At 49.3% G+C, this 15,756-nt stretch overlaps 1 protein-coding gene across 15 annotated transcripts in view; it reads left to right on the forward strand.

Annotated features, from left to right (window-relative positions):
- Nucleotides 1–15,756, forward strand: part of St3gal3 (ST3 beta-galactoside alpha-2,3-sialyltransferase 3) — a 194,163-nt gene that overhangs the window by 75,824 nt on the left and 102,583 nt on the right. For 11 of the 15 annotated variants that reach the window (XM_060379725.1, XM_021644546.2, XM_021644547.2 and 8 more), the window contains exon 3: nt 4,347–4,394. The exons of the other annotated variants lie outside the window; for them this stretch is intronic. In XM_060379725.1, the coding sequence (XP_060235708.1) occupies nt 4,347–4,394 (48 nt within the window). The remainder of the gene's footprint in view (nt 1–4,346; nt 4,395–15,756) is intronic. 15 annotated transcript variants of the gene reach the window in all.

Below are 15,756 nucleotides of genomic sequence, written 5' to 3' on the forward strand. Positions count from 1 at the left end.
GCGTCTGGCCTGGCCTACGCCCTGCCCCAGTCCCCCTCTTCTTTGCTGTGACTGCAACTCCCCAGCACCCTGTGCTTCCCAACGCAGGTCTCCAGAAGGCAGCCGTCCGTGAGACCCGGCCTTCCTGTAAGCGGGCCACTTCAGTGGCTCATCAGGAGGCCGCTGTAAGTCATAGCAAAGTCAGCATCAGTTTGTCGAAACTGCAGTTGTGGTCTCCCGTCTTTCTTGTTTCTCATTCGTTGCAAATCCTGAGACTTTCCCTGTAAGTATCCTTAGAGCTCGCCCCTACCTTCCCCCCCACCGCCCGAAACATCACAGTTTGGGCTCCAGCATTATCCCTCTGCTCTGTAGTCTTGCACCTTCTCTGTGGCCACCCTGTGCCTCGGTTTTCATCTCTTGATCGACCCTCTGCACGGCTGCCAGGGTAACAACTCAGTTCCTATAAAGGAACCACCGTTTATACCTGAGCATCCAAGCTGGACCCCTTTGCTCTCCAGCATCTTGTCTTCCTCCTTCCCCTAAGTGCAAGGAGGTTCCAGGGCTCCCGTTCCCCCTTACCCTCTCTGTTGATGGTCTCTGTCTTCAGGTCTCGTCCCACATGCCCCGAACACGCCGTGGATCACGTCTGTTCTTCCTCCCTTGACCTTTTAACGCTGCTTAATATTCTCCGCATCAGCTACCACTGTCAGAAGTGACTTTGTTCATTTTATTTGTGTGCTTTGTTACCACCACCACACCGAGTAACGTGTGAATGTCCTGAGAATAGGGACACTCGTGTTCTGACTGTTAGGTGTTCACTGGTGTCCTCACTAGGCCTGCTGTGCAGTAGTTAATATTTTCTGTATTAAGGAGCAGTGAAATCCGCCCATCTTGCCCTTTTAGTTGTGTATGTTTGTATTTTACCGGTTAGCCTAGGAACAATCTGTTTTCTCCCCGTTCTCACATTCCTGAGGCTTGCATGGGGTGGACGGCACGTCTAGCTGTGGAATGCGTAGGGTGACAGGCAGGTGGCTCCCCAGAGTGCAGTTCATTCAGGCACGCTGGGGCTCTCCAAGCCTGGCCAGAACCTAAGAATACCAGCCGCCTGCTCCTTCTCACTGCCCCCATAGACTCCATTCTGCTTCAGAAACCAGACACAGGAAACATCTGACCGTAATAAAAAGCTTCCAGTAAATTCTAGGTTTCCTCATTGTGCAGCGAGCTCTGTCATGCTTTGGTCTGGGATTCTGTCCGGTCACTTGTGCAACACGCCACATGGCTGCCTCTGGCCTAGGAGCCAGGAACAGCTGGGGCCTGGAACGCTCAAGGAAGAATGACATATTTGTTAGCTGCAGAAGGAGAAATCTGGATTCCTGCTCTGTTGCTTGCAGAGCAAACCTCTCACTCTGTTGAATGCTAAGTTTTCCTGTAAGCTGTCAATATGGTTTATAACTAAAATAATCTTACATCCTTTAGAATAAACACAAATAATGAATCGCCGAACCGTTTCTGGTCTGTGCCTTTAATACTCAAAACAAAATATACTCATGCTTACACAAAGCACGAATATATATCTCTCACTTCCCCTCACTCTCATCCTCTGAACTCCGAAGGCACGTGGTCTCGGAGCACAGCAACCATTTTCCAGGAGACAGCCACCTCCCTCCCAAGACCCTGATCACACTCTACCTGCCACTCAGCCATCTCCTTGGCCTGCAAAGGGAGAGAGCTCTCTTACTAAGTACTGGCACTTGGTTATGTTTGTAGGAGGGGCCTGGGGTGTAGTTCAGTGCGGGAGCACGCCGTAGCTTGTTCAAGGCCCTGGGTTCCAGCCCTAGGACCAAGGGCTAAACTGTTGGAAGGAAGGAAGAAGAAGAGGGAGGAAGTTGGTTCATCCAGGGTTGATGGAACTGGTCTGAGCTCTCAGGATGATCCCAGAGCTGAAAAGCCGACCATCCCTCAGCACAAATAATGGAAGAGACCGGACTCTGCTATGCCTTGGCTTCAATACCAGGAAGCTTGTGCTGGAGTGCAGTTATTTTTAATCTTTTTTTCTCTCCCTCATAGCACTCCCACCCCACCCCACTTCACACACAGACACACACACACACACACACACACACACACACCCCTCATTTCTGGTCTCAAGCAGCTCTCCCACCTCAGCTCAAATAGCTGGGACGCTGGTGGGCTCAGTTCCCAGCCCCGCCCCACCCCCCCTTGATACAAATAACACATGTTCACTGTGGACATTTTGTAGAGTATCACCAAAGGCAGCCACTGTCAACAGTCACTGTTCTTTAGACCTTTAGCTTTTTTTTTTTTTTGACATGTGAATCAAAAAGTTTCAAAAAAAAAAAAAAAAAAGACTAACTCAAGATTGCTTATGAGAATGAAGAAAGTAAATTTTAATTGGAAAAATATGTCAGCTGTAGTGAAAATTAGGTACTTGGAAAATTTTGCACATGTGAGTGTGTCTGCGTATGTGTGTATGTTCTCATGTGGTGTATGTGCAGGGCGGAGGTTGATATCAGGAGTCTTCCTTGATCTCCACTTTATATTCTGAGACAGGGTCTTGCCCTGAGCCCTGAGCTCCAGAATCACAGCAGGGATCACACCCAGCCTGCTTTTTGACGCGAGTCCTGGGGCTCAGCACTCTGCTCCTCACGCTTGGACACCAAGTGTCTTATTTACCAAGCATCTGCCCAGCTCTTGAGCTGCTTTTTAAAAGCGTTGCTCCTCTGGGCGGTCAGCTCCTCGGGGGTCTTCCGTGTCCTCCAGGTTGGTGAGACCTTTTTCTTCCTCACCCTGGCTGCCAGTTTTAAAAGGAGGCGCATACCTCACTCAGAGGAAACAGACACAAGGGCGGAACTCCGGCGTTAGGCTCTGCTTTTGCAGATAGTATGGCCGGCTGTTCACCAAGGGACTGCATTTCTGTCAAGAGCGAGCTGCCCTGCCTTTTTCTTGGTGGATTTCAAAGCACACGATCTGCCCCGACCTGACGGTGCAGGATGCTTGCCTCTGGATCCTGTCAGGGACCACCATCCGACCTGACGGTGCAGGATGCTTGCCTCTGGATCCTGTCAGGGACCACCATCCCCAGCTTGATGCCCTATGGTTCTTAGTAAACACGTTTCTGAAGGATTTCCTGCAGGGCCTGTGGTCCGTCAGGTGTGCTGGTGGCATAACCTTGAATGGGCGGCTGTCCTGGCTGCTTTTGCTGAGCTTGGATGGCACATAGAGTCATGATGGCTGTTGGATTTCCATGCGGAGTGAGATCTGGAAGATGGAGTGGGCTGTGCTGTACACATGTCCCTTGTCCAGCCACCGCTCTGCAGTGAATGAGCCTTCCGGATGTGGTCTCTTGAGCCCGGGCTGTTTGGACCACCCCTCCTCTCGGTGTCCCTCTCCGTGTGAACACTGTGTGTTGGCTTTATACCATCATTCGAGATTGGGCATGTTAAGAGACAGCTGTACAAGACTCCTAAGCACAGACTCTTGAAATATCGCAGGAGAAACCGACACCATCACTTGGCCCCCTCTCTGCTGGGACTTTTCTTGGATTTCAGTCTCTGAGTTGCTTGGAAACAGCTGGTCCCCTCCTCCTTCAGTCTCTACACACTCCATCTTCCCTCTGCCTGTGATGCCCATCCCTTCTTGTTGGCTTTGACATTCAATATCCTTCAACCCTTAGCCCAAGGGCTAGCTTCTCCAGGGAAGTTCTTCTGCCTGGCCCCCTCAGGCTGGTCCCTCACACAAGAAGCTTAATTTTTATTCATGTATATATATATATATATGTTTCTAGCTAAATAGTTTGTTCTCCAATCTCTTTTCAAGAGGAAAGGCAAGGACCCATGCCAGTGGAGAGCATGTTTTGCTGTTGTCACTGACTACTGCGTTATAGTGTCCTGGTACAGTGTCTGTACATAGTAGACGCCCAACAAACATTTCCTAGCCATGCGAACGAACGGAAGAAGGATGCACTGTGGGCACCAAGTCCTGGAACTGTTTTCTCCCCTTGCTTTGGCTGCTTGGGAGCTGGCCCCCCCGCCCCTGACTCTGCCTGCTTTGTTCGCAGTGGCCCCGGTGGCATGCCCTCTCGCACTAACACCTTCCCCAGCGTATATACTTCCCCTTTCTTTGTCATCTTTCCTCTATTATTCCAGCATATGCGATAAATTATCATCCGCTACTTTGAGGGTTTTATGGGGGGTGGGTGGGTGTTGGGAATAGGAAGCACATGAATGTAAGAATGGGTGTGGCCAAAGGGGAGGAGGCAGTGCTTTTAGGCCTCTGCAGGGTTTGGGTGGAGCCAGCAGGCACTTGACTACAGAAGAAAGACGTGAACTTGTCCTCTTGTGTTGCAGATTCATTGCTTCTTTCCTTTGACTCCGCTGGACAAACACTAGGCACAGGTACCACTTTCTCCCCCTCTGTCATCTCTTCAACCCTTATGGCTTGCCTGATGAGTCGGCCATCCTGGGGGAGGGCAAGAGATCCGAAGAATTATGGGAAAGTCCCCAGGGCCTCCACTGTGGAGGGAGCGGAAGGACACAGTGTGAAAGGTGCCCAGTCGTTTTACAGGCGGACACTGAGCTGGCCCTGGCGGCACAGGCGGAGGCGGGTGGGTCTCTGAGCCTGAGGCCAGCCTGGTGTCCATGAGGAGTTCCAGGCCAGCCAGGGCTGCAGAGTGAGACCCTAGCTAAAAACAAAACAAAGTAAATAAGCAAAAACGTCTTCATTGGGCCGTTGCAATGGATGCTTTCTCCTCCCAGAACTGTGCAGGTTTGTATGAGGATGAGTAGTCTCTGGGTACATGCCCTGTGGCAGACGAGGGCAGAGGACTTTGAGAGACCACCAGCACTGGGCATGATAAGCACCAGGGCTCACTTACAGAATGTCAGGCAGCCAGAGCAGCCCCTCCATTGCACCTTCACATGCGAGTGCACGCATGCGCACACACATACACACACGCACACACATACACGTCAGGTAGAGAACTCCAAGAGTGGAGTGGCACATCCCCCTGTGCCAGTCACGGGCAGACACTCCTTCCCTCTGTTTACATTGCAGGACACGCTCTTTGCCTCATGCTCTTTTGACCCAGACCCACTGAGGTCGGGGGGTGGCTGTCCTGTGTGTGTGCTGTGTGTGCCCCACACCACACGCCCCGTACCTCAGTTCTTGTTGGCGGAGCAGGAAGGACAGCTGCTTTCATTCTTCTCTTTGCTTTGCCACTCCTGTGGCGCTCCAAGGGAAGGGCATCCCTGGATGATTAGGAGGTGATGGTCCGCTTCATACTGTGGGTGTCGCCCCGAACACCAGGGAGACATGGCTGGCCTTTGGAGGGTAGTTAATCTCTTTCACTGACCTCATATGTGGTTAATTCTTGGTCACGAGGCCCAGACAGTTGTGGTAGAGAGGGCGAGAGGAAAGCTGTTCCCACCACCACTGAGAAGGCCTGCTGTGTGTCAGCGCTGGGCGCTTTGTGAATCCCTCAGTTATTTATCCTTCACAGGCGCTTTGATTTCCCTAATCGTTGGGGGCCATCCATCCCCACCCAGCTTGAAAGCCCACGCCTTTGCCAGCCGTGCCACTGTCTCATGTCACGTGCGCGTGAGGCTCCTTCACCAGAATGCTGAGGCGTGCCTGAGAAGTCACTTTGGCAGAGTAGACAGTCAGGGAAGAGTTCTTAAAGGAACCCCAAGTGTGTGTTAGAAGATCGACTGCTTAACACATTACAATTCAGGACTTTTAGTTTCAAAAGACTCCATTAAGACAGTGAAAAGGCAGCGTGAAAAAGGAAATTTGCACCATAATTAGCTGGCAAAGAGTTTGTCTCCAGAACAAGGAACTACAAAAACCATTAAGAACGAACAACCCAGTACAGAACCAAGCAGAGGTCCTGAGAAAGCCTTTCAGAAAAGAGGTCAGTGAACCTGTGGAAACGCTTTTCAATTACATTAGTACCCAGGAAGGTGAAAAATCAGAGCCCCGCTGAGATATCACTGCACACCCAAGGAGCAGCAGCACACCAAAGCTTGACCGTCCCAGTGTGCTGACAGGGCCCTGCTGCAGAAGAAGCGAGCCTCCGCTGAGAGGGAGGTCAAGTTTATATATGTAGTCACTCTGAAGAAGACGAGGACAGTATGTAGACAAGTCTGAAGCACACAGGTCCTATGCCTTGACAGCTCCCCTCTGGACAGCGCCGTCACAGGGGTGGCTGCTAATATCTATCGAGTGGAACACACGAGAGGATTACCACACCCACTCCCTTGGCAGTCGTGGGTAGGCACACTTCTTCCCTCCTTGTGTTCACAGTGCAGGACATGCTAACTAGCACTGTGCCCTTTGACCCAGCCCCACTCAGGTCGGGGAGGTGGCCCTCCAGTCCCAGGCAATATTCATAATTGTAAAATCCCAAAACAACCCACGTAGACAGAACCAACAGTAAATATGCAGATGTCACATTTGTAAGGAACAGAAAAAAATAATCAAACTATACATAGATTGGACACTATAGATAATTCTTTTTTATTATTATTATTTTGCCTTTTTACATTTAAATTTTTTATTTCTTGAGACATGGTCTTGCTGTGGAATCTTCACTGTAGAGCTGGAATCCTGGCTGCTGTGGAACTGACTATGCAGGCCAGGCTGTTTTCAAACTTGTGGCAATCCTCCTGTCTCTGCCTCTCAAGCTCTGGGATCCACGCCTGTGCTGCCACATAGGGCTTTTGAAGATAATGTCTCACTAGGTGTCCCCTCTCCTAGCTGGCTGGACAGTCCCTATATAGCCCAGGGCAGCTTCCGGCTTGCAGCAGCCCTCTTGCCTCAGCCTTCCAGGTGCTGGTATTATAGATGTGTGCTGTCAAGCCCCGCTCTCAGGGATGAGAAAAATGTTTAAATTTTATTTATTGTATTTCATTTCTGTGGTGCTAAGAATTGAACCTAGGGTTTTGTATGTGCCAGGTAAGTGCTCTACCACCTAAGCTACGTGCCTGCAAGTAACACGGGTGGGCCTTAAAACGAGGAGAGAGACAATAGAGATTACCGCTTCTCACGCGTATGCACTCCGGAAGTAAAACGAAACCACGGTTGTTTAGATGCACAATTCCGAGTTAAAGCAGTAAGGAGAAAGAAGAGGTTGAATCCCACAATATTGGGGGCAGTGGTGGGGATTTCTCAGAACGGGAATGTTCTCGGTAGTGACCAGAGCGGGGTTTAGGAGAATGTCCCTTCTGCAGTAAGATTTTATACAGTGTACACTAAGATTTTAGATGCTCTTTATACATGTAAAAGCTGTAACCCAGGCATGCCGTGAGCAGCACTTGGCTGGGAACAGGAAGAGGAGGAGGAGGGCATCAGTTTGTCAGACAGCCCTCACCCATGAGCCAAATCTCAAAGCAAGACTTGAGGTCAACATCGTTACTACGCCTCCCATTTTTCAGCTAAGGAAATTGACATACAAGAAAGTGACACAGCTCATCCAACATCAAATAGCAAGTAAATATCAGGGTGGGCTCGCGTGCAGGCATGGGGGTTCCAGCACCTACATCTTGTCCAAGTAGTTCCTGGGTGTTGTTGTTTTTGTTTTCCTATTCTCATGAATTTTCAAGGGGATTTTGGTCCTTTGCCCCTAGCTCTCCTGGAGCTATAAAAGTATGTGTTAGGCTTCCTTTGCAAATAACCTATGGACCAGCGGTTGTAGTTCTGTCTTAGCCAGGGTCTCTTCTGCTGTGATAAAACACCATCATCAAAAGCAACTAATTTTGGCTTATACACCGAACCATAGTCCATCACTGAAGGAAGTCAGGGCAGGAACTCAAGCAGGGGCTGAAGCAGAAGCCCTGGAGTGGAGAGGCACTGCCTTGGCTTGCTCAGCCTGCTCTTTTGTACAACTCTGGACCACCTGCCAAGAGTTGGGCTGGGCCCTCCCACCTCAATCAGCAACAAAGAAAATGCCCAACAGACTGGCCTACAAGCCAATCTTACGGAGGGGGACACTTTCTTGATTCAGAGTCCCTCTTCCCAGATGGCCCTGGCGCCCAGGTTTAGACATGACCCACTGTGAAAGGAGAAAGAATGAAGACTCGGATTCTGCCTGTCAAACTCTCTTGTAGTAGAGGATAGATGTAAACTGATCAAAAGTCAACTTTTATCTTTTTTTTTTTGTTTGTTTCGTTTTGGAGGACTTGTTGTTGGTTTGAGTCAGGGTTTCTCTGTGTAGCCCTGCCTGTCTTGGAAACTCACTTTTTTGACCAGGCTGGCTTCAAACTCACAGAGATCCTCCTGCCTCTGCCTCCCGAGTGATGGAATTTAAGGAACCACCACTGCCCAGCTTATTTTTTAAATATTAAATTGTATGTATTAGGGGTAGTTCTGGACACGTGGACAGGTGCGGTCGTGGACAGAGGCATCTGCTCCATTGGGTGTCCATCATCAGTCACAGGCCTGGGTGCTGGGGACTGAACTCAGGTCTCAGGAATGATGGCCAGCAGTCTCCTGCTTTGCATCATTCCCCAAAGCAGGGAGAGCTGGGCAGGCTCTCCTCAGCGGCCACTGGACTGTTTTATGTGGAGACTTTTTGTAGCACTGGGCATACCACATTGCCAAAAAAGTTTTAGTATCTTAGCAACACAACTTTCGACTTAATCCCTATTTTATGTCCTTTCTTTAGCATGAGTAATTAAACATAGGAAAGCAAGATTCCATCCTAGATAAGGAGTAGATGCACTCCCATGTTTCTGTCACCGAGCGCCGCTAATGGCTTGGACAGAGCGCACACTGAAGCTGTTTGAGGACTCTGAAACATTAGTCATGGCCGACAGGTTGGGAAGGATACCAGAACTTAATGTATTAGCAAGCTGACAGGGTGCTTCCCTCAGTGTTTTCCCTCAGTGTCCCACGTCTCAGAAGCCCACACCCCAGCGGTGGACATCATACAGACAGCTCCAGGAAGTGGCCTCTGGCTGTGGCGCTCTGGGTGTTGGGGGAGAAAGGGCTCCTAAGGCTCAAGCAGATGGGGAGATCCCACGGTTGTGCCTTTTCTTTCTGTTCCCCTTGTGTCCAGCCCTAAGCTGTCCCACGATGGTGGGATTGAGATTGCCACGGCGGAGTCAGTGACAGTAGAGCCAAGGAGGACTTGAGAGACGCTGAAGTCTCAGGCTTGGTTTCGTTTCGTTTTTTAATTTTATTTTATTTTTTTTATTTCTGCCTTCCTGCTGGTTGTCCCAGATCTGGGTACAACAGTTCCGAAAATTCATAACAGACTGTGGTAAGCGAGGCTCTGGCTTCCTGGTAAAAGGACCAAGAATGAGGAGCCAAAGGAACCAGAGCACACAGGGGAGAAAACAAAGAGCAATGAGGGGCTTGGGAAAGCGACTCCAAACAAAGGCTTTCAGAATCCGCCAGGGACAGGTGACTTCCCGACTGCCAGCTGGACACTGGGTGGTGCACACGGAAGACGGGTCTGCATAGGCTTGACAGGGGAGCTGACAGTAAAACCACAACCCTCAGAGGGCTGGCTGGTCAGGACTTGCTGCCTGATTGTCTCCTAAAACAAAAATAACACCCGCTACTGGATTCACAAAGGACTTCGAGTTTCATAATACAATATCAAAATATCCAGGATATGAGCCAAAATTAATTATAAAGAACCAGAGACATCTCAACTTGCGTGGGAAAAAGGCAGCTAACAGTTCCAAGGCTAGCCTGGCAGAGAGCTGGGGACAGCCTAGTAAGACGTTAGGATAAAAATGCTCCCAGAACTCGGAGCAAACACTGTTGAAACTAGTAGGAAAGGAGAATGTCTTAGCAAATGTAATAAATGAATAAATACAGTAACTATGTTCTTATTCACATAACAACAAAATGGGGGCCAGAGGAGTTAGTTAACGGGGCGGGTGGGGGCGGGTAAAAAGCTATTGAAACAGTCCAGTCCAGCCAGTGGTGGCGGTGGTGCACACCTTTTATCCCATCACCCAGGAGGCAGAGGCAGGTGAATCTCTGAGTTCAAGGCCAGCCTAGTATACAGAGCGAGTTCCAGACCAGCCAGGGCTACACAGAGAAACCCTGTCTCGAAAAACCAAAGAGAGAGGGAGAGGGAGAAGAGAAGCGAAAAGAAAGAAAACAAGTGTCAACAAGAGAAGAGCATTTGTAAGGAACAGCTCCCCAGGCTTTCTTAAGAACATGAGATTTTACTGTCTGGGCATCAGAGTGCCAGATGGAGAGGAAGTCAGCTATGTAGACAAACATTAGAAAAAAAAAACTGCCTGAAACCTCCTAAACTTGGTGGCCAAATGTATTCTAGCCTGAGAATAGAAGGTTAGTTTATCATTCAGAATCAGTCCATGTGTTCTCCCATATTCATTATATAGCAAAAACCTGTGTGATCAGGCTGAGGGTGTGCACAGCCGTGTGTGTGTGTGTGTACACGCATGAGTTAGCACCTCTGTCAGTAAAGGGATTGCTTAGCCTTCCTGAGGCCCTGGACTGCATAAACCAGGCACGGTGATACACACCTGGTGTCCCAGCACTGGGGGGATGGAGGCAGAGAGATCAGTTCAGGGTCATCCTCGGCTACAAAGCAAGTTTGAGGTCAACCTAGGGTATATAAGAGGCTATCTCAAAAAATTAATTAATTAAAGAAACAAACCAACTATAGGCTTCGTCAGTTGATGAAGAAAGAGTGTTTGACAGATCCAACCCCTGTTTGTGAAGAAACAGCTCAGCACTAAGAAAGGAACTGCTTGAAGGGAGGGTGAATGTGATTAAAATGTGTGAAATTCTCAAAGAACTGATCAAAGTTGGGTTTTTTTGTTGTTGTTGTTATTTATAACAAAAAAAACCAAAAAACAAAAACGGCATGGCCTTGGCCTGATGAAGGGCCCCTACAAGGACCTACAGCCCACACGCCTGAAATCATGGTCCACTCCTGAAAGTCCATAAAGTGAAGTGAGAAAAGGAACCTTCAGGATATAGGTTAGCAAGAAGGAAGTTAACTGCTCTCTTCATAATCTCAGAGAATCTACAAACTGTCCCCTCCAGGCTCCTAGAACTGTTCCAGTCAGCACGAGACAGGAGCCAGAGTCAAAACACAAAGGTTAATTGTGTTAAATACAGGCAGTGAACAAAGACCTTAAACCCTTTCTGCGAGCACCCTCAAATCAGAGTGTTTATGGATAAAAGTGAACCAGTTACAGGACCATCTGTAAACACCCCCTCTTTCTTCTTTCCTTCCCACCCACATCACAAGGCACAAGCCCAGAGTCTCCATTGTCCTCCTCCCTGCAGGAGACACCCGCCCCCTGGGAAAGCCTTTTCCTGCCACTTCCTCCTAGCACCACTGTCCAGGGTCCTGGCTCCCGTGTCCTGGACCAGAACCATTGCTTGGTTTCCCAGAGGCCTTTCAGGGCAGTGTTCTGGAACACAGAGCTGGTTGCTGTCTTGTTGCCAGCGTCAGCTCTCCAGGGACCTCAACAGCGCGTGCTGACCGCAGTCGTAACTGAGCCACAGAGCCCTACCTACCTCCGAGGCATCACTGCGACCCTGGCTGCCCGCCAGCCGTGGCGCTCTTGATCCTCCTTGAAGATGACAGGTCTCCTGCTGCCTCGGGGCCTTCGATCTTTCCAGGCCACTCTTACCTCGCACACAGCATGACTGTCTTCACTGCCCAGTGTCACCTACAGGAACATCACTTCATCCGCCGTAGTGTCCTCGGACCGCCATTTTCTAGAGCGGCCACACCGCACACTCACCCACCCAACCTGGCCGTCCCCATTAGCATTCTGTCAGCCTCGCTTACCGGACCGTAGGTGGCATTTGACCAAACACCTTGTGGATTTTGGCAGAACAGCTCTTGGCACGTGATGAGTTCCTGGTAAATATATATATATATATATATTTTTTAAGCAGTTGCTTCTAAAAGTGTGAGTGCACGTATACCTTAACGCACCCATTCGAGTGAGTGCTCGCACACACAGGACAGAGAAAGAGACAGAAAGATCTATCGCGCTGTGTCTTCATTCTTAACCACTAATTAGCACAGAAACCGCCTCAGACACGGATGCTCTTGTGGCTGCTCTTTAAACTGCCTGGCCCTTTGTCTTAATTGGCTCAATCTATCATAATAAAATTGATTTGGTGGCCTGGGAAATAGAAGACAGGAAGCCAGTGATGGCTCAGCAAGTAAAGAAAGGCATTTGCCACCATGCCTGATGACCTGAGTTTGATCTCCAATACCCACACACACACACACACTAAATTATTTTGAATTTAAGGAAAGCATTAGGCAGTAATTCCCACTTACTAAATAATGAAACTGACATGCAGGAGAATAATGTGGTTGTTAAACATGAGGAATTACAGCTGGGCTACCACCACCTGGCAAGTGGCCCCTACCTTTAATTCCAGTGCGCAGGAGGCAGAGGCAAGTAAATACCGGTGACTTCAGGGCCACCTTGGTCTACCTGGCAATTTCCAGGGCAGCCAGTGCTATACACTAGAGAAAGTCCCCGTTTCAAGAAGAAAGAAAAGATAAGAACCTGGTGTAATAGCACAGACCTTAATCTCGCTGCGTGGGACGTGGAAAGCCAGCCTGAGCTACATGAGACCCTACCTTTAAAAGAGTATGTCCAGGACACTGTGGTATACTAAGTGTGCAATTAAGGCCGTGTGTAAGCAGAATTCTATATTCATGCTCACATATCCACGGGAAGGGATTTCAAAGACCATAGCCACCAAAATGTAGCAATTAACTTTAGGTAATGGGAGGAAATGACAATTCCTGCTTTGTTGTTTATAAGGTTTTTTTAATTTGGATTTTTACGTTAATTATTTCATTTATTTTTTATTATTGTGTGAGTGTGGGTGGGTGTACCGCACATGGCATTCGTGTGGACTTCAGAAGACAACTTTCAGGAGCTAGCTCGCTCTCTCCTTTGACCATGGGGGTTACAGGACAGATCAGGCCATCAGTTTTGAATGGCAGGACCTCTCACCTACTGAGCTGTGTGTCCCCAACCCTGATTTGGTTTTTATATTGTGTATTATTTTTATGACTGGAAAAAAAAAAAGCCTTATTATTTTCGTCGGTGGCAGGGATTCTCATTTTGTTGCTCTTAGTCCATTCGTCTTTATATCAAAAATACCTTCAGCTGTGCAAGTTATAAACAGGCTATTTACACCGTGAGGCTCTGAAGGCCAGAGAACGCGAGATCAAGGAGGTAGCACGTTCAGGGGGCTACTGACAGCTCAGTCACCAGAGCTTTTCCCCCCACATTCTGTGTCTCCACCTGGCAGAAGGTGCAGACGGGATCCCTGGAGCCGCTAACCCTGCTGAGGAGAGAGCTTCCCGACCTAATCATGTCCTAACAGCCCTGCCTCCTCACACCCCCATGTTGGGGGCCAGTTTCCCTCCTATGAATGTTGGGGGCACTGCAGAAGGAGTCATTTGCCTGCCTCCCCAGCCAGTTGCCCTTTTGCCATGCTGCTATTCGTGATCCCGTAGCTGAATGAAGGAGGCCTTGCAGGAGGACACAGGTTCACCCGGTGTCATGAGCGGGACTGAATTCGGTCCTGGTTTTCCCAGGACAAGAGCGGAACTGGGAACGGTGAGATCTTGCTCCAGAGGGAGTTGCTTCTGCCTATGTTGAGAGACTTGGGTTGAGAGGGGTTCCACTCCCATCGGCCCCTCCTGACAGAACCACACTGGAGCCACCGTGCTGTGGACAAGTCAGCCACAGAAGCCTCTTGCCTCCCTCATACCAGCATGCACACATCCAGTTGGGACTGGATTTTGGTTTGTGAACGTCTAAGTTATTTTCGCCGGGTCAGTTAATTTAGTGTAGGTCAGTGGGATTCTCTGGGTTTGTTTTAGAAAACTGCTTTCCTGTTTTAGTTTGTCATTGATAAATTGATCCCACGTTAGGGTTTATTTCCCCCGACTGGAGATGATGTGGGTGGGAGTCATTTGCACTCTGGCCAGCCCCTCTCAGCAACCCCCACCGACTCCCATGATTCAGTGTGTGGCGTGGCTGGCTCTCTAGACACCGCTCTCGGGCCCGGGAATGGAGGGAACAGGACGCAGTTGCTCTCCTGCAGCTGTCTAAGAAGAGCATCTGCTCTTCTCGTTTCCCCGGAGAGCCCTGTGGGCCAAGGAAGGGGCAAGCAGCCCCAGATGTGGGCCTGGGCTGCCTCAGCAGCTTCCCTGCCAGTCCACTCAGTGGTCAGGGGCTCAGGTGGATTCCACGCATCCCCCTTGTCATCCAGCCCCAACTGGAAAATGAAGGCGATTCCTGCTTCATGGGGTGTGAGGATTACGTTGAAGGGGACAGTGGGTAACATTGAGAGTAGTCTGTGGGCAGTAGCCTCCCGTTCCCCTCCCCACCCCCCCCGCCCCGGTCTGTTCTTTCACTCGGCGTGTTTGGCCGCCGTTTGGAGCTGTCGTTCTGTTCCTCCACGCGAGCCTGGACACAGTGTTTATGTTTAGCGTAGCTTCTATGGGAGACTGTACAGTGTTGCTTCCTTGGAAGTGAAAGATCTATTTTGGGTAGGCTCGTTCCTCAGTCCATTTACTGCCGCGCCCTTTGAACCTGGGAATTCATCATAGCTGAGCCATGGGAGCCAGTGACCATGGGAAAGAAGATGGGCGGAGCTGCTTCTCATGCGTGAGGAGTTAGTGCCTGCTGGACCGTTTTGCCTATATGTGTTTGCAGTTTGATGCAGATTTGAAGATGGCCCCGTGTGTAGCACATGACTTTACTCCCAGTTCCCAGGAGGCGGAGGCCGATGCATCTCTGTGAGTGTAAGTTCAGCTTGTTCCAGGCTAGCCAGAACTACACAGTGAGACCTACAATTCTTAAGTTAATTTTTTTTTTTTTTTTTTTTTTTTTTTACTGTGAAGAATTGTGATTATCGGATAGAACAAGCGGCTTTGTAGTCCCATAAAATACCGACCTTTATGTACCTCCTTAGTGTTTCCGTGAACTGCTCTAGATGGGAGACATGGTTGTCGTCGGTAGGGGTCACTCACTCGGGACTCGTTTCGTGTCAGCTGATGGGAATGAGAGCTGGCCCTGGAGAATGAGGAAAAGAAGCCTTACACAAGACTGACGGGGCTGTAGCATGTCAGGCTCTGTATCACCCGTTACTGTTCTGTTACCGTAATAAAACACCATGACCAAGGCAACATACAGAAGGAGAGTTTATTTGGGCTTATGGTTCTGGAAGGGTAGAGTCCATGATGGCAGAGTGGAGTCATGGTGGCTGGTGCAGAAGCCACGAACAGGAGACAGAAATGGAACTTGAAATGGTACAAGTCCTAAGACTTGCCGCCCCACCTCGTGGCATGCCTGTCAAACCGCTCTGACAGAAGCGTTCAAATGCCAGATACTGTGGGGCACACTCTCGTTCACATCTCCATCGGTGCTGTCAACTGAAATGCCACCGAGGCCCCATAGCTGAGGATGAGGCTTTGCTGTCACCCCCACTTTCAGGAACTTTCATGAGGATTTCCTGGTGCCCAGAACAAGGTCTTGCATAACACAGTACTCCTGATTGGTTTCATTTCAGAACAGATGTAGAGTGAGGACATCTGCATTTCATTCTGAGATAAATTGGAGTATATGCACAGGACATTAAGAAAACATTATTATTATTATTATTATTATTAACAAAAAAGATTAAAACTGTGCGTTAGCTTAGGCTGTAAAAGCTAATAATATGGGGGGGAAGGGGCTGGAGAGATGGTTCAATGGTTAAGAGCACATATTTTTC

The sequence above is a fragment of the Meriones unguiculatus genome, chromosome 3, assembly GCF_030254825.1.
Source record: "Meriones unguiculatus strain TT.TT164.6M chromosome 3, Bangor_MerUng_6.1, whole genome shotgun sequence".
Taxonomy (NCBI): domain Eukaryota; kingdom Metazoa; phylum Chordata; class Mammalia; order Rodentia; family Muridae; genus Meriones; species Meriones unguiculatus.